At 32.4% G+C, this 24,862-nt stretch overlaps 3 protein-coding genes across 3 annotated transcripts; 2 read left to right on the plus strand and 1 right to left on the minus strand.

Annotated features, from left to right (window-relative positions):
- Positions 1-2,375: 2,375 nt before the first annotated feature.
- On the minus strand, positions 2,376-3,854 carry LOC122598324. Its single transcript, XM_043770917.1, has 3 exons — positions 3,507-3,854; positions 3,325-3,392; positions 2,376-2,930 (listed from the first exon to the last, which is right to left on the minus strand). Exons 1-3 carry the CDS (start codon positions 3,731-3,733, stop codon positions 2,860-2,862), a joined length of 366 nt encoding a protein of 121 aa, XP_043626852.1. The 5' UTR covers positions 3,734-3,854; the 3' UTR covers positions 2,376-2,859.
- Positions 3,855-6,732: 2,878 nt separating this feature from the next.
- LOC122598539 (probable polyamine transporter At3g13620) lies at positions 6,733-8,340 on the plus strand. The gene has a single exon (XM_043771132.1). It carries the CDS (start codon positions 6,764-6,766, stop codon positions 8,204-8,206), a length of 1,443 nt encoding a protein of 480 aa, XP_043627067.1. The 5' UTR covers positions 6,733-6,763; the 3' UTR covers positions 8,207-8,340.
- Positions 8,341-22,276: 13,936 nt separating this feature from the next.
- LOC122595866 (protein BIG GRAIN 1-like E) lies at positions 22,277-23,697 on the plus strand. The gene has a single exon (XM_043768329.1). It carries the CDS (start codon positions 22,527-22,529, stop codon positions 23,499-23,501), a length of 975 nt encoding a protein of 324 aa, XP_043624264.1. The 5' UTR covers positions 22,277-22,526; the 3' UTR covers positions 23,502-23,697.
- Positions 23,698-24,862: the final 1,165 nt, after the last annotated feature.

Here is a 24,862-nt window from a genome sequence, read left to right on the forward strand (position 1 = left end):
ACGGTGACGGTTTAGACTTTTGATAACAAGTCAACTAAATAATCATCATGTCAACAAAGAAAGTTTGATAAACACTATAACAAAACGTGACAAGTCATATACATTCTAAGTTTCTAACCATTTTTTTCAGTCCAATACATACAATAGAAAAACGTGCAAAATTAGAATGCGACTTGATATTAATTATTAACTGCATAACTTGAAAAGAAAATTTCGATTTATAACAAGAACTCACCGCATTAGAGTAGAAATCACAGCGTTGTTAATACGAATTCTGGTATTCCTTTTCGAATTCTGGTATTCCTTTTCGCATTAGAGTAGAACTACACATATCAACGAATAAACCGAAATCCAAAGCCTAAACGGATGTTTCTGTTGGACTCACGTAGTTGTGACCTTCACCGATCATATATCAGTCCGATATGATAATTGACAAATAAATGAAATCCTTATGTCGGTAAATATACGATGGGCGTATTTACTATTAATGACATAATATAGGGTTTCCCATTAGGTGATTAGAATTAAGGAGACTAATAATACACATTACACAAAACACCAAGGGGGCTAAGTATAAATGTTATATATATAAATATAACATCATTAATCATCATTAGTAACGAATGAATCATTAATCACGCCCCCCCTCTCTAATTTGTGTGTGTTTTCTCTCTAATCTTCTTCCCCATCTAACCTATAATCACCTTAATTTGGGAACCAATCTCAATGGCAAGAATGTTGAATCAACTAACAGGTTCCACAGGATCTTCAGGTTAGTGTTATTAATCATGTTTTATATTATATTTATTAATACGAATCATTAATTTTCCAACAGTTTCGGCTTTTCGTCAAGAGTCAAAATCAATGTAAAAAACGCAACCACAATGAACGCAAGGTTCCATACCGATTTGATAACAACAACTGGATACGAGTAGCGCCGATTTCCTTCGTGTTGTTCCGCAAGAAGACCTGAACCTATTGCCCATAGATAGAATGTTATCGGAACTCTGTTTCTTCCGGCGGGCTGACGGTTGCGAGAAGACCTAATCATATTGTCTAAATTTCTGTTGAATTTGGGTGTGTGTTGTGAAGGATTTTAGTGAGAGTGTGTGTAATTGGAAGTGTGAGTGAGTGTGTAACTAATTTTGTTTTGGTATGGAACCGTCGATTTCGGAACGAGGGAAATAAACGAAAACGAAAAAATATATACACTTTACCCCCTTTTGTATTTTAGTGTTTTCAATAATAGTATGGTATTCGAACAATGCGATGGATTTCGTAACGGTGATGGTATGGTGGTGGGGAATGAGCCCAGAAAGAGAACGAGAGGAAGGAAACTACGGGCTAACCCAACATTGGTGGTAGAGGCGGTGTCGATGGGTAAAAATAATTGATATAAAAGTGATTATTGTAAAAGGTCAATGAAAATATTTAACAAAAATAAAATACTGATAATATAACATAATCATTAAAAATATTTTATTATTTTATTGGATAAATATTAGCTATTATTGTATCAGATATATATTAGCTATTATTATTTATTTATTATATTACAATTATTGAGTAAAAAGTGTAAATTTGATATGAAAAACTAAAAAATGTAAATTAAAGTCAAAATTGAAAACAAAAGTCAACATTAAGAAATCGAAAGCTCTGATTGATTGATATGTTATTAGAACAACTGTGTTTTAGTATAATAAAAAGATAGATAAAACAAATAATTGCATATTTCCGTCATATATCTTAATCTTAATCTTATCTTATCTTATTATGTATTATAAGACAGTTGAGCTAATAACTTATTACTCAATCAAATCGTTCAATTTTATCAAATTGACTTTCGCTTATGTCATTTTTAAATTTAATTATAAATTAAAAACCTTAATAATAATATGTTATTATTTTAGTGTTTTTAGAAAAAGTCTTATTAATTTACATTTTTTTATTTTCCATCAATAATTTATAACTTTTTAGCCTTGAATACTTAATTTATATTTATTTTATTCATCAATTTGCGTAGATTTTTTAAAGTTTTTTAATCATTTAATTAAATAAAAAAATTTCAACCGTGTCTAAAAAATCCATTCAAAATTAATTATATCTCTCAATTAACAATGTACAAATTTATTTTTGTCTTTTTATATATTATTTTTACGTATTAATGTTTAGTTTAATATTTTTAAATATCAAAGTTTTTTTTTTCAAACGCCTTATTAGTTATCCTTCTAATAAAAGATAGCGTTCCAAGAATAAAAAAAAAAAAAAATTGTATATGATATTCCCTTAAAGACAATGTACAACTACAAATATAGCCGAGAATTAAGGACACTTAATTTGTAGAGCAAGAGATCTATGGACAAAATTGTGCCATATAAAAGCAAAAAAAAAATAAGCATCAAATGGAATACACAAAATTGATGTATAGATTTCTGAGTTTTTGTTACATGAACATATGGACCAAAGATACTAAGAAAACTCGATCTTAACTCGATAAGTATCACTAAAGCACGACGGATAACTACATATTGATAACCACAACTCAATGAATGGTTCGACTTCGGTATGGAATAGGCTTGCCCGGTTGATCAAGAAGAAGTAGAGTTTCCGCGTAAGAGCTCACAAACAATGTCAATGAAGTATGTACTCTGTGAATCCCAAGACTATGGATGTTTTTGGAGTATGGTTCATAAACTGAAAGCAACGCTCCTTCGTCATATTCATCCAATGTTCTTCTTGTTCCCACGATAGGTTTGCCACAGTTCCTAAACGCAGGTACCATTAATATTGACGCATCTTGTGTGCTAATAGTGTATAGCTTTGAAAACGATTTTTGAACACCATCCTCCATGGTCATCATCATCCATACAGCACAAACTTGCTTCTGGGCCTCGGCCTCTTGATAGAATTCAAGCACAGCAAGAGACTCCCTTAGTTTACAAATCGGAAAAAATTTAGACGTTAAACACTTGGGTACATTTACTTCTGTAAACTTTTCGCTTTTCATATCAAATGAAACAATGAAATAGATACATGCAACACGATCACAAACAGTCCAATAAATAAACCCATTGACATCAACATGGTTAACTGTAAAAAAAATCGATTCACGAGGCAGGTTGCTACTATGTGGGATAGTCCAAACCCCCGTACTTAATCTAAATACCTCGAATCTCCGAGCCAAATCATATTCATCATTAATCTTAATAATCATAGGGTCACACGTATCGGGACGAACCCCAAATCCTATTCTGCTAAAACCATAACAATCAAGAGCAACAGACTTATTAATAGACGGATTCCAAATAACAATATTAAACTTACCGACACCTGAGTAGCCATGAAGGCAAAACAACCCTTGAGAACTACCGACAACTCTTGGTTCTCCGTATCTGTAAAATAGTTTAAAGGATTCAGGAAGAGTGTGAACAAATTTGCGTTGTGGGAATGGGTTGTTATCAACAATTGAAACATATTTTAGCTCCTTGGATAGTTTGTCGTCGTACCTTATAAATAGATGATTTGGTCCAGTTTGGGAGATGTTGTAATCGGCCATAAATTCGGAGCTTTCGATCAGTGCCTTCCATGCCTTTGATACCATCTTTAATTGAATCAATATTCTCACAGGAAGCCTTTTCATGATTTGTGCTTGGATTTCGATTGGTTGGTGCGCTGACATCTTTGATGCTTTTGAATATGAATTCTCGAAGGGGTTTTTTTTCGGAGGAAGCATGTAAAATAGGTCTCGGGTTTGTTTTATTTTTATTTTGGGTTTTATCAATTAAGTTGACCCATATATGGATAGTCTAACCAACTTAAATAAGTCAACTCATGGATTATAAAGAAAGAAAGTATATTCTAGTAAACTCGTACTAAGTTTATTGACACCAGAAGATGCTTTCGTAATTTAGTACATATTTATTTCTTTTTTTCTTTAATCATAACTAGATTGTCAAAAGATTTTGGAAACAAAACTTAATAGTAGTATTTATTATAAACCAATACTAGACAGATGTTCGTACGATAAGACATTGATAGTGGTAATGATGAAGATGTGGTGACGGCGGCAGTGGTGACAGCGATGGGCAGCGGTGACGGCGGCGTGGTGGTGAATGTAAATTAATTGATGTAAGAGGGGTTAATATGGTTATTTAAGGGTTGGAGAATCTATGTTGTAATTTATTTCATTAAGAGTATTATTAGTAAATAGGTGAAGACGCTTAAATTAGTGAATGAAAAGGAGAGGTAATATTGTCATTTTAAAATTTTAATTACTTAAAGGGGAGGTGGTAATTTGTTTTACTGAGGGGGTGCCTAGTAAGAGGCATCGAGGGGGTAAGGAATGGTAAAGAGAATGATTATAGATATATGACTTTGTTGTTATAAGCAAAGATAATCAATACCTCAAAGTAAGTAATGGAGCATTACTCAATAATTCTTCCTTCTCCTTTTTCTGGCTAGGACTACCACTACCACCGGTCATCACTTCCGACAACCACCGTCGGAAATCACCTCTAACAACCACCATTGGACATCACCTCTAACAACCACCACCGGACATCACATCCAACAACCACCACTAAACATCACCACTAACAAGCACCAGCGGACATCACCCCCAACAAGCACCAGCGGACATCACCTCTAAGAAGCACTACTCAACATCACCTCCAACAACCGCCATCCGCATCCACCACCAAGAACCACCATCCGACATCCTTCATATACAAGAACCACCACCGCTCCTAGGGCGTTATTTATATATAATATATGTTTTTACTGTCCTGTATGTATATGTATATATATGTGTGTATATATATATATATATATATATTAAAGAGACAGAGAAAATGAAGATGCGTATGTGTGATTATTAGAGAGGATGAGAGGATGAAGATAAAAATTGGAGGATATACATGTATTATTGTCATGGATGAATTATTAATGGAAAATGGGTAGGTTGTTTTGTTTATTATTTTTATTATATAATAATATTCTATAATGATAGTGTTCCTTACCCATTACCTTTCTCTTTCCCCTTTGTGAACCAAGCACCCCCTGAGTAGTATAGATCTAGATATACTAGAAGGATATTCACGCAATGCGCGCAGCGGCGGTGACTTGTGAGTGATGGCGGCTACGACGGGTGGCGCTGGTAGCGGTGGCGGTGGGTAACGGATGTGTTTATTAATATAACAGTAATTGATTTAATAGGGGTAATGTGTTTATTTTAAGAGTTGAACGATAAACGTTTTAAATTATTTTATTAAACTATCATAGGTATATATATTAAATGAAAAAATTTAAATCAGAGTAAAGAAGGGTTGTTTAGATATTTTAAAACCTGAAAATAGTAATTTGTTTTATAAGAAAGTGTAGATAAGTATAGGTAATATAACTTAAGGAGTTTGACGCATGAGTTTACATAGTTTTGTAAATAGTTGTAGTAGATATCTAAACCTATTTAAAAAAGTTTAATTTAATTTTAGTCCGTTTCAGGTTGCCTACATAGTAATTTTTTTTAAGTTTTCAAAAAAAAATTAATTTAATGATTGTTATTAAGTTTTCAAAAAAAATTTAATGATTGAAAAAAGTTTAATTTAATGATTGTTATTAAGTTTTCAAAAAAAAAAAAATTAAAAAATTCTATCATAGTAATTTTTTTCATATTATTTATTTTTCCCCCTCAGTCGTTCCTTGTAAATTTTTTATTTTCCCCACATCAAATTTTTATAAAAACACTATTATCTCAATCATTATAACTACAACCCGGTTCAAATGTTATATCTATATTTTCATTTCATATGTAGTGTTTTAAAATTAATATATGTTTTTTTATTGTAATATAGTTTGTTTTTAGTTGAATACGAATGACAATATGGGCAAAATGAGTTTTATTATGTTGATAAACAATGTGAATTCAGTATTTTGCTGACTTGTTAGTTGTTACTGAGGTGATGACCTGATACATCAATAACAATCATTACGGAGTATTATATTACTCGTACTCATAGTTGTTAGACTCTTACGAGTCGAGTCGATTTGGACCGAAAACGAGACGACTCGTTGTGTGACTCATTTTTCTCCTAACTCTTACAAGTCGCAGTGTGAATTTGAAACGAGTCACTACGAGTCGCAAATTTATCACTGTTGTAGTTTGATAATATGGTTATATATTATATATCATATTTATGGTTACATTATTTTGTATGTTATATATGTATTTTTTATTCTTTTAGTACGAATTTGGAGATAAACTGTAAGTCTATGACTTAAAAGTATCGAGTATGTAATATTTTGGTAATGTATTAAAGTAATCCACTTAGAATTTGTTTATAAATACGTCACATATATATAATTATACACTATTATGTAGTATATACAAATGTCCGGACTCGTACGAGTCGAGTCACGTTTCGAGTCACGAGTCAAAAATCAGGTTTTCGAGTCGAGTCAAAAGTTACGAGTCGACAACTATGCTCGTAATATTATTATTACGAGTATTTATCAAAAGATTATGTTTATGTAGGATTGTTTAGGTTACGTATACTATTCTATCTAAACTCTAAAGTATCCACACGAATTTGATATCTTCTACAATTTTTAATAATCCTAAATTGTATACAAAACAAATCCATATGATCATATCCTAACACAAGTCTGTACGTACAGTAAAATTACATATAATAAACCTACGTATAGGAAAATTAAAATCTGTACGTACGTCGAATAACATATATCTATATCCAACCAAAACAACACAATGACTCTTCCTCCTTCGCCTGTTCTCTCACCCGCAACAGCCATCACCACCACCATCCCTGCCGGCGATGGCCTGCCCATAACCACCGCCGCTTCAACAACCGTACACCGAAGACTAAGCCTCATCCCATTGATCTTTATCATTTACTTTGACGTTGCGGGTGGCCCGTTTGGTGCAGAACCTGCAGTAAAAGCAGTCGGGCCACTTTTTGCCATTCTCGAATTCTTGATATTTCCATTCATATGGAGCATACCTGAAGCTCTTGTCACAGCTGAACTCTCCACTGCATTACCCGGAAACGGTGGTTATATTATTTGGACATATAAAGCATTCGGGCCGTTTATGGCGTCTTTATTAGGGGTACTGAAGTACCTTACTTGTGTAATAAATTTATCATCGTACCCAGTCCTTGGGGTTCAATACTTGGAAACACTTTTTCCAATTTTGAACTCTGGGTTGCCGCGTATCGCGGCAATGATGGGAATCAGCACAGTCCTCTCATTCATTACTTTTTTGGGTGTCAATATCGTGGGAATTCTTTCGATTATTTTAGGGATTTTAACTTTATGTCCGTTTGGTATCATGGCGGGTTTTGCTGTCCCACATATAAAACCCGAAAGATGGTTAAGTATGGGCCAAAAAGGTGTGAAAAGAAACTGGAATGGGTCGTTTAATAATGTTTTTTGGAACTTAAATTTTTGGGACACAATTAGTACTATGGCAGGGGAAGTAGAAAATCCAAGAACTACTTTTCCTAAAGCTTTATTATATGCGGTTGTTTTAACTTGTTTAGCTTATATAATCCCTTTGATGGCGGTTACCGGTGCGTTAGACCTTGACCAAAACGCGTGGGAGTCAGGATATTTTGCCGTGGCCGCGGCCACGATTGTAGGAAAGTGGTTAAGGGTATGGATAATTATCGGAGCTATGTTATCAACCATAGGTTTATTTTTCGCATTACTATGTAGCTGTTCTTATCAAATACTAGGAATGTCTGATTTTGGTTTTTTACCAAAGTTTTTTGGGGCTAAATCAAAATTTGATACACCATGGATTGGTATATTGCTATCAACTTTGATTGTCATGGTTTGTTCAGTATTCTTGGATTTTACAGTTATTATAGCGGCTGCGAATCTTTTATACAGTTTGAGCATGTTAATAGAGTATGCCTCTTATTTTTGGCTTCGGGTCAAGTATCCAACCTTACGACGACCTTATCGCGTGCCAATTGATAATAAAATCCTTCTAGCGGTGGCATTGATGATACCGTCGTCATTTTTGGTGTTGATCATGGTGTTTGCTACAAAGATACCACGCATTATATGTGCGCTAATCACTATTGGTGCTGTTTTATGGTATTTTTTGATGAACTTTATCAAGAAAAAGGGGTGGCTCGCTTTCAAGAATGCGGATCAAATTGAAGTTGGCGAAGAACAAGACTAATAAATAAATCATCGTCCGTGCTTTGGTATATTATTATTTTACCGTGCGGAGAACATCACAACACTTAGCACTTAGTAGAGGAAAAACCCCTAATTAGTGGTATATATGATTTGCTTTAGTTAGGTGGTTCGGTATATCATTAGTTTTTTTTTTTAGTTTAGACTCTTCTGTATATATATGATTATTATATTATTATTATTATATAATTATTATATTTATATTATTGTTTTATTATATATTGTACATGCTTTGAACTATTTAATGTTTATTGTTTCTGAATTTTGAGCTATAATGTATTTATAAAAAAGTATGGTTATTTTTCACGATACCCTTTTTTTTTTAAAAAAGAAGCTATTTAAAAAAAAAAAGGTTTGTTTTTAAAAGTTTAGGCCTTTAAACTCTTAACAGCACCTTAAAAACGCCTTACCAACCATACCCAACTTCTTCTTATTATTATACATATACAGTATACTTTTTTTTTAAAGGTGTGGATTAATCATTGCAGCGAAAGCTAGTTTTACATATCTTCTCACCCTCTAATACCCGGTAGGAGAAAAAAAACCTCTAACTAGCCGCCCAAATGCACGACACTAATTAGGGAAAAACTTTGCCCTTTCAAGGTTTGATCCAAAAACCTCACCCATCACAAAGAAACTATTGTCTTATGTCCAACCACTGCACAAGTGGAAGTAGGAGTACGAGGAAGTCAAGTCACAGGCAAGCAACCAACAGGCTAAGAGCTATCTCCTAACATGTCCCTTATTGACAAAATGAAAGGGATTTCTGGCAATTCATATAAGAATTCCTACCCTAATATCACAATAGGTGGAGTCTCTAAAAGACTTATAGAAGCATGAGAGTATGAGACTGAAGAAGTCAGGCAAGTGAAAGTTGACTATAGCTTTAAGTCAAGCAATCGTAGAGACCGACAGAGCTCATAGGCCATGTTACCCATAACGTTCCCAGACATAAATGCTCATTAGGGAATTGAATTGCAGGAAGATCAGCAGGTCAAGTAGTCCTTAAGCCGTTGAGCGAAACTCTTGCATCCTCCTCTTATGAGAGGATAAGAGTGAAAGAATTAATCGTACACTTTTAAATGTACACAACTACACATCAATGACATGTTCTTTTGTAACACCCGTCATTTTAAAAACCTGGATTTCAAAAACTTTGCCAAACGGCGTTTAAAAAGTAGCGGAAAAGGATCACTTTAAAACTGCTCCATCCGTAACCGGATGGTACCTTTATAAAATGGTGTTACTAACGTGCATCATCAAAACAATATAAATGAAATCCAAGTTATGGCACCAACATAAATGTCATCATTAATACATGTTCATAAATCATGAACGAAAGTAGCCATGACATAAGGCTAAAAGGGGAAGTTTAAGCATTCAACAAATTATGCTAGTCTTCTTTATTGCATCTACCCATCTCACCGAGCTAATCCTTTCCTAACTCAAACCTGCTTATCTTGAAGGACACAACATTTTCATAAAAGCAAGTGTTAGCTAATAAAATTAGCTAAGTAAGATACACACATTTTGATAAAACGTTCTTCATTTTACTTTCATAAAACTTCGTCATATTTTACTTATCAAAATATGATCACATTACACTTCATTCACAATTATCATAGATCAACCCATACTTCCCTTTTCTCACATTGCATCACATTTCATTTCATATCAACATATACATCATATTATCATATACCCATATCTTAATGAGTATCTTATATCATATCAACATAGACTTACCACTTAAACGTAACTTCATATCATATCTTGTCATATCACGCATAAACTTGTCACATGTATTCATATTAGCACATATTCTCACGTCACATGGTGGTCTCACAACGTAAAGCACATATACTTCTTCCACACACATCTTATTATCATCTTAATCAGCTTAATCAACTTCATCTTACGTCTTACATATCACACATAAACATATCGCACATATATGCATAGCACATGTAGGACATATAATCCTAATTGTGCCTATGCATTGTTTTTATCACACGTCTCAATACATCTTATTAAATCCCACATCACATTGTGATCCCACGTCTTAAATTACATGCACATCTTTCTCACATATTCTTATAATTATCTTATCAACTTATTCTCACGTCTTACATCTTTACATATTACATCATGTTACATATTACGCACTAGCTTTACAACTAGCACGATTTCCCACGTCTTACGCGCTAGCATTACATCTAGCACGATTTCCCACGTCTTACGCGCTAGCATTACATCTAGCACGATTTCCCACGTCTTACGCGCTAGCATTACGTCTAGCACGATTTCCCACGTCTTACGCGCTAGCATTACGTCTAGCACGATTTCCCACGTCTTACGCGCTAGCATTACGTCTAGCACGATTTCCCACGTCTTACGCACTAGCATTACGTCTAGCACGATTTCCCACATCTTACGCACTAGCATTACAACTAGTACGGGTTAAGCTTAACACTTCCCACGTCAATCTCACGTATTTAGCTATAGCATTTCCCACGTATTTATCTTTCTTACTTTTACGCACTAACACTAAGGCTAGAACGATTTCCCACATTTCACACTTTACTTTAACATTAGGTATTCATTACCTAATTAATCCCACATCTACTTTAACGTTTAATCCCACTAACGTGCACAACTCATAGCAATTCCCACGTGTATCTAGTGAACTAGACATGTCATACTTAAGTCCCACATTCAAGCCATCACATATCAACATTAAGGCATATCAACGACATTATCAACATCACATCACATATCATAACATGATGACGTCCTTATAATCATCATCTTTTCATATGCACATACTTACTTTTACTTTAAATGTCAACGTATCAACATAAATCATTTCAACAACACGTATCATATACACTTCATGGAAACATCATTGTAATCATCACGCTACATATGCATATAATTACTTCAACTTTAAACGACATCACAACATAATTAACTACTTCAACATGCATATGTTGCCATATAACCTCCCGCATGACCCGGATAACCCGACACACATAAGATAATCCGATTAAGAGGTTAATTAGAGAAAACTACTTTTGTTGTGCCTCCAGCGTGAGAAAAGTCATGTATCTTACCTCGTTGAAGAGCACATTAAGAGCACAATAAATGATAACGTAAGTTATCGAGCTTTGCAATTATTCTCGGCTTACCTATAATCATTAAACGACATAATGAGCCAATTAAATATCCACTTACTTATGGTCATAACTCAGGTCTAGATACCTATAAACATGACCAATGACAAAGCTTGATGCATCAGAGGTTCGATTAATGTTTTAGAGCTTACATAACTCGACGGAACTCGATATTCACTCACTAAATTAACCTTTCTGAAAACTTGACATCATCATCATCTTTTAAAAGCATTACCATTAGAAAATAGACTCTCTCACGATTCCGTGCATAACTTATTCGTCAAAAACGGAGTTACGGTTCAAAAGTTATGGTCGTTTAGAAATGTTAACAAAATCAATCCCTAACGGGAGTTACAGTGGATGTGTTATCGCAATTATCCAGCTAACGGGAGTTACACAACCGTAACGGGAGTTACGACGACCAGTCGTGAAAAACAACCCCAAAACTTAACCAAACACATCCCAAACGACTTTAACACATCTCCAGGTCTTATGAACATCAAATACACTTAAAATAAGACCAAAATTACTCATTGAAAACACCAATTAATCCTTGAATCATTTACCATCGTTATACAATCGATTAATCACCCGAATGACGCGAAATCAATTAATGGATTGTAATTAAACCAACCCAAAACCCTAAGACCAGATTCTAGTCTATTTGCTTGACTCATACCATCAACAATCAAAGAAAAATCATCTATATTACCTTTATATAATCACAAGGACGAAAGATCTTGATCAAACTTCAATCAAACACCAAGAAACGTAGGGTTTTGGAGGAAATTTGCTTTGGAAGAGAGAGGGAGCGGCTGGAGGGTTTCACACACACGTAGATCTGAATAATAAGAATTAGGGAAGCCTAATTAACCCTTAAACCCCTGGCCATCACTTTCCTTTTGTCACCTTAAGTCCTTCAACTTCTCAAACATCACATTTTAAGGTTAACTTACTAACCGGGACACTCATCAACCTAACAAGCACTTGACTTTCATATTACTTTTAATTACTTTCATTCGATTTACTTTAATCATCACATATGAAACATATAAGCATTTAATCACATAATCCCAATTTAGGGCACATAAACTAAATGAATTGACATCAACTAACGGAATAGTCAAATAGTCAAACTTGAAAAGTTTGAGATGTTACATCTTTTGAAGACCCAATCACATCAAGTGATCGGGTTAACAAATATCCCATTATCCGTTGAAATTACCCAATTTTGTACGAACCCAATTATGTTACCATTAATTACATTGCTGGGCTAGGACTTTAGGACTCTAGGAAGCTAGGACAAGACTACCGTTAAGTTCTTTTGGGCCGGCCTACTTCTCCTTCGTAAGTCGTTACAATTGTAATTCCTCCGGATGCGATTGTGTACTATTATTTCTTTAATCAAACTAACGAAGATACGCGCAATCCGGTGTCAATGGTGATAATGTCAACATGATTGATGGCGGTGACGTGTGTCGGCAGTGAGTAGCATGTTAGTGGCTTGAGTTTTTCATCTATTTTACAGTCTTAAAACTCCAAGCTTGATATATTTCTAGATTTTTTTTTACTTTGAAATATTTTTGATAAGTGAATTTTACCTCAGACGCGTATGATGTGTGTTAATCGCACAACAAAAGGGTCCCGCACTAAGCAGATCTTAAATAGTCTTTCTCACCATATCACCTCCTTTATTAAAAAATACTGTCGAGGAAAACCTACCAAGGCTCGAACTTGAGACCTTGGATTAAACTCCCCGAGGTCCCACATAACATGTTTATTTTAATAATACTGTAGCACCTCATAAGATGCTCAATATTATTTTAATAATACTTGTACCATTAAGAAAAAATAACAAGTAATATCTTTCAAAAAATAACTAGTATATCTGATACTCTATAGAAAAAATAATGTAATTTAAAGAATTGTTAACCAGTTTCATAAACTTATTCAAATTGGTATTCTTGAACAATATATGTAATATTCACGGATAAAATCAATGTTAATTTAATTAGATCATTTTTGTTGTTATGATATATCTTGAAATCCTTAATAATAGGTATGTTAAAATCTATACTTCCCTTATAATACAAACTAGGTATTCTATTTTTGGAATCTCTTAATTTCTTAAAACATTTATGACATACATCTTCTATCTACTAAATTATCTTTATTAACTTCTTGAATCACATTATTTTACATCAATTATTATCCATTTTACTCCCGTTGTCATTACAAGTCGCCACCGCCGCCACCAACACGTCGCTACCTTGCGCGGGTATTCGTCTAATTATAACTTATTTAAACTCTTTTACTTAAATTACGAATACATTTGACCAAGTGAGCCTTCCGTTATTGAATCCTAAAACACCCATACTTCTTGATCTAATACCCTGCATACTATGTCCAAAAATTACAAGAAGTACATATTCCTAAACATGTAATTCGATCCATCACTTTCCAATTAGTAATCAACTACCATCGTAAATGTGATGTGATATGAGTGACATAGGGTCCAAGACATGAAAAAAATAAAGGTTAAACCATTAGAGGGAAACTTTAATGGTAGCCAATAAGCAATAGCCATGAGTTATTGCTTTGGTACGTATGGTGCTTAAGCAAAAGAAAGCAACCAAACATTATGTTTAATTAAGTGGATCCAACCCTGATAGATACAACTTATATGTACTTGGTATGTATATGTGTATACCAACATTAGAAATTGAAATTGTGTAGCTATTTGGGTCTCATAATCCACGTGTCAGATGGCAATTAGTTTACCCTGATGCCAATGTGGGACGAAATTAATTCATATGCCTGCATTATATGCAGCATGAAACCCCTTTGATTGAACAAATACTATGATTTCGAGACAAACACAAGTTGTTCTTTATTTGTTTGTCTTTTTTTCCTTTTCCTTTTTCGTTGGAGTGTAGTGCACATACTTTATGTAGTATTTAATATGAGACAATCATTATCTAAGTTTATGTTAACTTATTTAACTTAACATTTCAAAGAGTTAAGCATCAAATTTTTGAAACTTCGAATTTTATAGCTTAAACGATCAAATTTAGTGAGAAAAACTTAAATATTTCACTAAAAGATAAAAGTTATTATTAGCCCAACGTAGAGAGGTTAATTGTAAAGACTAGATCACCTACTCACCTTGATGATGTTTGTTAGTAACTTTAGAGAGAATGTTGGTAAAATCAGAGATTAAGATCTGTATTTTATATGTATGCACACAAAAAGATGTTTATTGAACCGCAAAAGACGTTAGTGATTTTTGAAGATTATTTTTTGGCGAATTTTTTTCTCTGAATACTTGTAACGGCTCATGGTTAACATCTCGTTGTCTAGGGTACGTGTGGGGTTTCACCATTATATGGTGAGGTTTACCCAATGTCATATACCGACTAAATGTTCAGAAAAAAAAAGTGTGCACAATGATTTGTTATACGTGTAGTAGTTATGTAATAAAAATTTTATCTTAATGATTTAATAAATAATTATCAGTCTTTTGAAAATTTTATTTATATTTATTATTTTTGTATTTGGTCAAATATTCACTTTTCTAATGAAAAAAAACACACTGCATGTTTAAACCAATAAACCATCTGAGTTTTAGATAACATCAATGTAAATATACCCGAGATTTAGATAACACAAAATTGGAGGTTAACGAAGTATCACTTCTAGTTGAATGTACAAATTGAAACTTACGAAAAAAATTTCAAAAAATTGATTTACGTGTAAATTTAAATATATTTAAAAGTCAACAAGACAACGACTGTCAATAATTGTGTTCGGTTAAACATCAAATGCAGATATGTATGAGAATAGTATTAAATTAATAACCCAAAGGTAAAGAAATCTTTTCATGAAAATTTAGATTAAGGACATGTTATAAATACCCCATTTTATAAAGGCATCCCCTATTACTCTTATTATCAGTCAAAGTTTTTAATTCATTTCATTTTTTAATACAATTAAACATTAACATTTAATAACTCAAATTATATGTAATTAATTCTTTTGCATTAAATGAGAAGGAATTTATATATCCTTACACTAATTTTTTGTAATTAACTGTTTTATTATTGTTAGGTTTTTAAATTTAAATATTACATCATATATATTTACACATCTATTATTATTATTATTATTATTATTATTATTATTATTATTATTATTATTATTATTATTACTATGAAATATATTTACTTTTTGCTAATAAAATAATGTCCATCGCTTACATTTGCTAATTTTTATTTAAACGCTAAGTTTAAATTATATTCTTTTGAACGACATTACTTTATTGTTGTTAAACGTTTGTTGTTAAATTTGTTTGTAAGACATCAGTTTATATTTACATTTTATAACTAGTATTTGTTAAAATTTTAAATTTTTTATTATGCTTTTTTTTAAAGACTTCATTTACTTTTATATTTTATTAGAGTGTTCATTTTGTTAGCTCATCCGAAACTTATCATTGAAAAAGAGTTTTTCTTGATATATAAATGATTAGATCTATTTTTAATGTCATTATATTAGTTATTGTTTTTAAAATATATCCTCATTAGTTATGTTATTTTTGGATTTCTATATAATACATAAGTTTTTTTTGTCAATAATATTTAACAAAAATGTATAAAGATAAAAATAAATAAATTTTATTAAAAATATATTGTAATTAGTAAAAAAAATAAAGCATTTAATGTATGGGTAAAAAAAAAAAATAATAAATGACATGATTAAATAAATTAATTAATTAAAAAGACATTTAATGAAATAATTAATTAATTAATGATTATATAGATGTACCTTTAACATATATGGGGTACCTTTAAATACTTTGTTTTAAAAAAAGTAATGGAGTGAGAGATTTAATGTATTCACGTGTTCGTTTTTAGAGTATGCACGTGCCTGGCAACCCACGTACTAAATGCAACTATCAGGCCCAAAACTCAAAAGCGATTTGGGTTGATGGAAAATCTTCTTTCAGTTGTGCTACTTTGACTAATTTAGCCCTCTCAAAAGAAAGTATAATGTTCACCAGTAAAATAGTATGTCTTAAACGAAAATTACACATACATCGTTCTGTAAACTGATTTTTTAAACACACTTTAAAAACATGCAGATCGATATAAGTCATGATAAACAATTTGTTTTTTATAATTGAACATCTACAAAACTTATGAAAAACAAAATTCATCTCTCACATATAATCAGTATCAATATTAATATGCATTTCAGAGAATGATAAATCATCTTCAAAGGCAAATAAGACAATTTAATATAACTTTTAACTTAAAATTGTTCACGTTTCCTTCACCACTTTTCCATAAAACCCAATGGGTATACCCATGTTCAAGTCTGAGGGGACAGAGTTTACCCCTATTGATCATCGTGCCTTTGGGCGGATTAGTAAGGGGTTTTCCCTCCATCGGGTATTTGAAATAGACATTTCTACTTCGAGAGAGCTCTCTAGCACCAACCCGGTTAAGACAACGTATTCTAGACCTTCCGCTGTCGAATCGCGACACAAAGTTTCCAGCGAAATTCACCTTTAAAAAAAAAATCTACCATCTAGTTTTTCCAAACATACCCATAATCTTTATTAATTTTCCTAATGTCGTTTTGACCAATGTCTTTTTATAAACGTACGTCCAATCCAATGAACCTGAAATCACAAATTACTTAGCTATCAAAAGTTCAACATTAATATATATTTAATTATCTCATATAATATATATATATATATATATATTTTTCATTCTAAATTCAAATCATCGTGAAAAATAGAAAAGTACGTTAAATATAGATCAATTGACAATTGATGAGACATCCCTTATTTTTACCTATAAATTTTGGGTTCGACTTTTCAAAATAACAAGCCGATGTTTTTTTCTTGGATTCCCTACGATTACATTGAGGATCTATTGTTCAAAAAAAGTAAGCTTATTCGTCATCACAAATGCAATCCTTCTATGTTTTTTTTTTTTAATAGACTTAATAATTAAGAATTTAATGCATTCATTTAAATTTTATGTTTTTTTTTTACTAATAAAAGAAAATAACCATCAATTACTCATTTTTTTTACCTAATACATGCAGACATTATTTATACATTCAGTCACTTAATACATTCATCATCACTTCTATAATCTATAAATCCTTATAAAGTATATTGATCTCTCATATTTTTATGAAATTCATCACTTTTTTATTCCCAAAATATCCTTATTTTTTAATCTTAATTTCCCTATACACATAATCTATACTTTTATATTATTTAATAAATAAAACAACCTTTAATTCTATCTAAAAATTATGGAGGAATTACTAAAATAACATTAATGATTAAATTACAAAATCAATCATCTACACCACTCGACGCCGTCTACACCACCAACAATCGCCCTCACCACACCGATGCCGTCACAAACACCGCCGCATTGCGCGACTAGTAATGACTAAAAAAAGGGCCTTAATTCTTAATTAATTCTACTTATTTATTAAATACACATTGAATTTATATATTTTAATTAATTTACTCGAGAAAAAAAATTATTCTTGACTCACAAAACAACCACACACATAACAACGTGGTGAGTACCATGCTGCCGTCACGTCGTCACCTCACCCACCAGGCCACCACCACGTCGAGGTGGGAATAAGTGAATAACCACGTCAAATCTCACATTGTGGGCTTCTTGCATGTTTCATGGTGATAGCTAGATACTATTGTTAACATTTAATGATTTTTTTATTTTTAAAACTTCATATATACATGATTGTTGATATAATTAAAGTTCACCAAACAATCATATTTTAATGTAATGTAACAGGTACATATAATTATGAAAAGAAAAAAAACTTCATGTAAAAGAAATTAAAAATACTATGACCCCAGTTTTGAACTTTAATTAGTTAATGTCATATATCTCATTATCACACATGTTATGTGCTGATTATAAATCGAATAATGATCAATGCACACCAACATATAACATAGTATCTTAGATATATTAATTGTTATCAATATTACTAGCAATATTTATGTATTCGACCTTTTTTTTCTTTCTTGGATTTGATGCTTTGGAAATTTTGTAAGGAAAAAGGCATACAAACTTCTTATTCCTGGGACATAAACATGACCAAAAACTCCATTAAAGTTATACCACCTCAAACGAAGCCAATTAACCTTTTTCTGAATATAGTAACTTTTTAAATCTATAGAAAAGACTATCTATTTATTAACCGTACGTAGAACATCGATATTGTATATTATGTGGACTATAGATTGTTAGTTTTGATAAAGAGTGGGGGCAAGGAAATCTAAATTAAATCTACCCTTTTAATGTTTATATAAAAAAAATTGTAAAGGAGAATTATTGGCACAATGCATGGCCAACATCAACTTTTGAAAGCTAGTCCTCTATTATAGTGTTGAAATTTGAAAACACATATAGAATCCAATGAAAAATAGAACATTTTGACCCCACAAAACCAAGCCCTAACTCATGGCTCTCAAAGCACTATAAACAAAGGTTATATTGTTTTGAAACATTAGCTTTGCATTATGCTGCATTTGGTATAGCATAGAAATAGATTAAAAGACGATTTTAATTGTTTAGGAATCATATTTACTCAACCAACTGCTAATTGCCCTTTACTTTTCCAACCTTCTTTTAATTTCTAGAGTACGACAATATTATAATTTGCTACCGTTCTACTTCATTATTTTGTATAAAGAGACACAATCTTATTGCTCCCAATTAGTTAGTAATATATACAAGTGTAAATGTGTAATATAGTATAAATATAAAACTAGATCTTATAAAGTAAAACGGCGTTTGGCTTGTGAATATCAAATCCTGGAAATTTTAAGAATTTTGAATCATATGAGAATCGGAGGATTTTAAATCATAGGATTTAAATTACATTAATGTGTTTAATTAGTTAAACATAAATATTCACATTAACTTGCTTTATTATTTCATGGAAAATGACATAAATATTCACATTAATTCAAATCTTTAAGGGATTTTGAAGGAAGCCATTTATTTAGAGTCTAAAATCTTTCATTTAAAACCAAATAACATTTAATAATATCTTTCAAATGCATTTTAAAGTCATAAATACTATTTTTAACAGTGAATAAAAAAATTAAGATGTATACAGTGTTACCAAAAGCTAGAATAAGACATTGTCATTGATGCGTAAAACACGCACCAAAAGACAGCGGATGACCATTTTTGGTATTTTAAGATTTTTATGAAACAAAACCAACAAAACAAGACAATAAAACTTAAAAGGATAGATAAAAGAATCCACCACCAAGATTCGTAAAGATCAAGCCACCGGAATCAAGGATAAAAGAAACAATCCAATCCACCACTATGCTTAATAAAGGACTAACCACCACAAACACAGATAAAGACATCGAAGATTTTGGATTTCACCACTATTTGATAAAGGACGAACCACCGTAAATATAGATAAAGGGGTCACTTCAAACCACCAAGATCAAAGATCCATAAAGGTAAATGAAGATTTTTGGATAACAAATAGAGGCTGCTCTATTAAGTTCTTTCAATCAATCTAGTCTCCCTTACAATGAGAAATGAACCCCTATTTATAACCACTAATGCTATTTTCTAGAATTAAAGAAATACAATAATAAAAGAAATAAAAGGTTGTCATAGACATTAGGGACCATCACTACTTTTAGACAACCAATAAAAAAAGGGCATGTACAGCTTATAGAATTATTTCCATAGAAATGGTCCTCACCATTATCACAAGCAAACCGTTAGGAAATGTGTCACATCCAGCTGTCCATTCATATCCATAACCCTTTGAAATATTCTTGAATATACTCATAAGGGCTATGTATGAGGAATCCTTTTTATTGGACCAGAATCTAGTGAGTTGACGACAGATACGCTGAACTAAAACTGGTGACATTACTCTAGTGTATTTGGACTGGAGCCGATCACTGGTAAGCTTCACTGGAAGATCTTCACTGGAGCACGGATCTGGAGGATCTTCACTGAAGGGTCTGGACTGGAGAACCTTCACTGGAGTGTCTTAACTAGAGCCTTATCCTGGAGTCACTTCACTGGAGTTTTGACATGGAGTCGCTTCACTGGAGGATCTTTGACAGGAGCCTCTTCACTAGAGCCTAAACTGGATCGTAATCTGGAGCATGAAGACTGAAGTATCTCACGGGAGTGTAACTGAAACATAGATGTTAAAATCACTAGTGGATGCTCGCTGAAGTGTAATTGAAGGTTGCTCGCTGAAGGATTAGTTGATGTTCCAGATTCTTGCTGATAGAAGTGATTGTCGAAACACAAACTGAAATAGGCCACTAAAGTGAATGACTGAGAGCTAGTAGCTGACAACTAGTCACTCATCAGTAGTACTACTTAAATGAAGTTACTGAAGACTTGTCGCTAAAGTGTTTTGTTTGCTGATCTGGACACTTGCTGGTTGCATCTGGTGGCAAGAGTTGTTGTTGATCTTTTTTGTTACTAATGAACTTTAAGACCAACAACACTTGATTTCGTTGCATAACTTCAGTGCTTGACTTAATTAACATCAAGATCAATATACACCAGTAGTATGATGCTAATAAAGGATAACCAAGGGTAATTGGTTGCTTGATGATCTTTGATTAACAAATATACGAGCCAATCCTTTTTGTGAAAAGGACTCGGGGTCATTTCCGCATCAGTCATCCTTAATCTCTATTTAACGTTGTCATCCTAATTTTTAAGATGTATAAATACTATTTTATAAAAATAGTGTTACCAAAAGCAGAAAAATTAAGATGTATAAATACTATTTTAAAGTTATAAATAACATTTAACGTTGTCATCCTTGATCTCTATCTGAGATAGAGACATCTAACCAGTTGTTTTTTCAATTAAAACAACTAAACATAAAATTTTATGAGATTTTAAAATTTCAAATCACTTGAAATTCCATGAAATATTCCACTGAACCAAACAGCCGCTAGACGTATGATGTATTTATATTACATTATAAATCATTTTAAACAAATATATAGTTGATAACCTTAAGATACTCCTTATTTTTTTTCCAGTACTTTATGCATTTCCACTTGATATAACAATAATATACTAGAAATATCTATAATATATCAAATAAAACTAATTTACAACATTTACCCTTAACTCATTACATATATAACTACACTACCCTTTTTAGAAGGGTACCGACGCGATATACGATGATGTAATGGTGGCGGCGGTGGCGGTGACAAGCGGATGTGGTAATGTAATGCGGCAGGCGGTGGTGGCAATTGGTGGTGGTAGCGGTGTCGGCGACAACAAGTGACGGTTTCAGCAAATTAGTACAATTAGTTCTCACAAATTTACATATATTTATAAGGGTTGTTTTGATAGAATAGCAATGTATAAATATAATAACTAAACACAGTGGTGTATCTTAAGGATAAAAAATACGCTTAAAGTCTTAAAGGGGGTAGTTTATTATACTCGTCGTCACCTTCACCGTCACCAATGCCGTTACCGCTGTACACCACCACTATCTGTCATTGTCATTGTCATTGTCATTGTCACTAAGCTGACGTATTGTGCGGGCATATACTAGTTTAATGATCTAACAAAACGACACCTAAAGCTTTATAATTTGCAAATTTCTATTTTGAGCCCCACTTGACCTAGATATTGTCTTCTATGATTAAGGTAGATGCTATTCACTCCACTTATATATATGGGCCGGATGAGATGTCTTTTCTCTAACCAAATGCCATCATGCAAAACAAAACCATAATGCCCACATAGGCACATAACTTATCACTTTCCTTATTCAAATTCTAACTTTTACAACTTTGTATTTTATGCACTAAATAGTTGTAAAACTTATTCATACAAAACGGAGTGGAAGGTAATGATTACTATAAATAGTCATGCTTCCTCTAAATTGATCATCTATCTTATCATTCTTCCATCCAACCAACACCAACACACCAAATTACTGAGTGAGAACACTCTTGAGTCCTAACCATTAACATTTCATGTTATAGTTTTTGACTCTAATCAAACAAATTTGTGTCTTTATATTCTTCCAACCATGCCCAAGACCATTCCTACTCTACAAGAAAACAAGAAGCCGTTCCATCGTAGGAATGGTTCGGGTGATCTCCATGTCTTTGAGGCGGCTCGTTACTTTGAAGCCTCAAACCCGACTCTCACTCATAAGCGCTACATGAGAGAAGGTGTTGGAAGACTAAGTTTAGATATCCCAAACAATAGAATAAACTCTACTCCTTTAGAAACCATGATGGAAAACAGGAATTCGGTTCGTTTAAGAGACATGATAATGGATCATCACAACCCTATGGTGATCAAGAATGAGAAGAAGTACAAACAACCAAGTTCACCGGGAGGAAAGTTGGCTCATTTCTTGAATTCCCTTTTCAATCAAACATCTTCCAAGAAGTCTAAATCAAAATCTAAGTCAATCTCATCAATTCAATCTATAAAAGATGAAGATGAAAGCCCTAGTAGTTGGAGAAGAAAAAGAAGAAGCAGCATTAGCCTTTTTAGAAGTGGAAATAATAGTAATGTCACCCATTTAAGTGACACAAAATCTTCTTGCTCAAAAACACCACCTTCATATCACATTCCACCAATACGACCTACAAGCACTAAAACTACAACTTATAGAGATCTCATAAGTTGTTCACATCACAAACCTACATGTGAAACTACCAAACCACCTATAATTGAAAGCCACAAGAACGGAAACCAAAAGGTCAAAAGTGGACTATATGAGAAAAAAAGCTTAGGAAATGGGTTATTGGAAAAAAGTAAAGTGTGTGATATAAAACAAGATGATCATCATCAAAAATATGATCCAACAATGGAGACTAAAGAACTAAAAAGGTTCATTCTTGATGATGATGATGATGGTGGAGATAGTGATTCAAGTTCTGATCTATTTGAGTTAACAAACTGTGATTTGGGTTATTATTCAAGTGGTTTGCCGGTTTTTGAAACTACTCATATTGATAGCATCAAAAGGGGTGCACCAATCTCTAGCTAACAACCTTGATTACACATACAAGGGAAATTATAAGTCAAGGTTATACATACTTAAGTTGATTATGATGATATGTATCATAACTCATAAGGGTTTTATAGTTATATTTCCAATATTAATTTGTTTATTTTTGCTATATTGATTATTGATCAATAATTATTATTTTTTGATATGCAATGAGATGAGTAAATTGCATGGACAATGTTTTGCTCTTAAGTTTTAGCTTCAAAACTTGAGGCTGGGTTTGTTATATATTGTGTATTTGTGTGAATGAAACTTGTATACATCTGTTGAAACTTGCTACTAATATATATAAATGTTCTAAAACGTCTATATACTTGCATAATGTTAGTGACATACAAAATAAGTGTCCACCATGTTAGCTTAGTAATTAAACGAGATAGGTACCCGCGCAATGCGGCGACGGCAACGGCAACGGGTGAGTGGTGACAGTGGTAACGATGTGGTTATTAATCTAAAAATAATAGACGTAAATGATAGTTTTTATGGTTAAGAGATTTATATTTTGTATATAACTTAATTTATTAAGAATACTATAGAGATGTTAGGTAGATATATTTAAATTAATTAATAAAGGAGATAGATAGTTTGAAAAAATATGGGTGTAAAATATTTTAGAAATATATTAGATAGATTTAGTGTGTGAGTTAGTAATGTGTTGAAAATTAAAGGTATTTTGGGTATTTTAAAGGTAGATGGTTAAAAATATAGTATAGATTCAGGAATAAATGGTTTGGTGATAGTGTAAATTAAAAGGATAAAATAGAAATTTTAAAAGTAGAGTGTTTAATTTGGGAAGAGGTAGTTTGTTTATATAGGGAGTATAGATAGGTTGACCAATGAAATATTACAAAGCTTCAATCAAGGGAAGGATGTATAGTTCGCGTGATGATTAATGTCTTGGAATTTATTGAAAGCAAATGCCCTTAATTATATCAATTTTAATATTCTAGTTACCTATATAATTATAACTTTTACATTTTGAAATAATGAGCTAGTCCTTGTTTTTCCAATTAGACCATCCGTAACGCACTAAAATTTTTCCATGTATTCATCCTTAGATAGTTAGATGTTAGAGGTCTCGACGTATCGCCATTACAACACACGTTGACCGAGCACCATATCGGGGTCTGGTTGGGTGGTGACCGTGATAAGACACTATTCGTGCCTGAGCAACTAGTTTATCATGATCACTATCAATCATTACCATTTAAACAATTGTATTAGACTCATTACGCTATAGAATTATTTGTATCACGGATACACTTTAGACAAAACTAAAGTTTATTTGAAACATAAACATGTAACTAGCTAGGCATAATTAGTTCTACACACTTTTTTGT

This window comes from Erigeron canadensis, chromosome 4 (genome assembly GCF_010389155.1).
Source record: "Erigeron canadensis isolate Cc75 chromosome 4, C_canadensis_v1, whole genome shotgun sequence".
Lineage (NCBI taxonomy): Eukaryota > Viridiplantae > Streptophyta > Magnoliopsida > Asterales > Asteraceae > Erigeron > Erigeron canadensis.

Coding starts and splice junctions, on each gene's coding strand:
- LOC122598324 (XM_043770917.1), bottom strand. CDS start 3,733: ATGCTTCCTCCGAAAAAAAACCCCTTCGAGAATTCATATTCAAAAGCA. Junction 3,393..3,506: donor CCAAATCATCTATTTATAAG/GTACGACGACAA, acceptor ACTATTTTACAG/ATACGGAGAACCAAGAGTTG. Junction 2,931..3,324: donor TCATGGCTACTCAGGTGTCG/GTAAGTTTAATA, acceptor TTGTAAACTAAG/GGAGTCTCTTGCTGTGCTTG.
- LOC122598539 (XM_043771132.1), top strand. CDS start 6,764: ATGACTCTTCCTCCTTCGCCTGTTCTCTCACCCGCAACAGCCATCACC.
- LOC122595866 (XM_043768329.1), top strand. CDS start 22,527: ATGCCCAAGACCATTCCTACTCTACAAGAAAACAAGAAGCCGTTCCAT.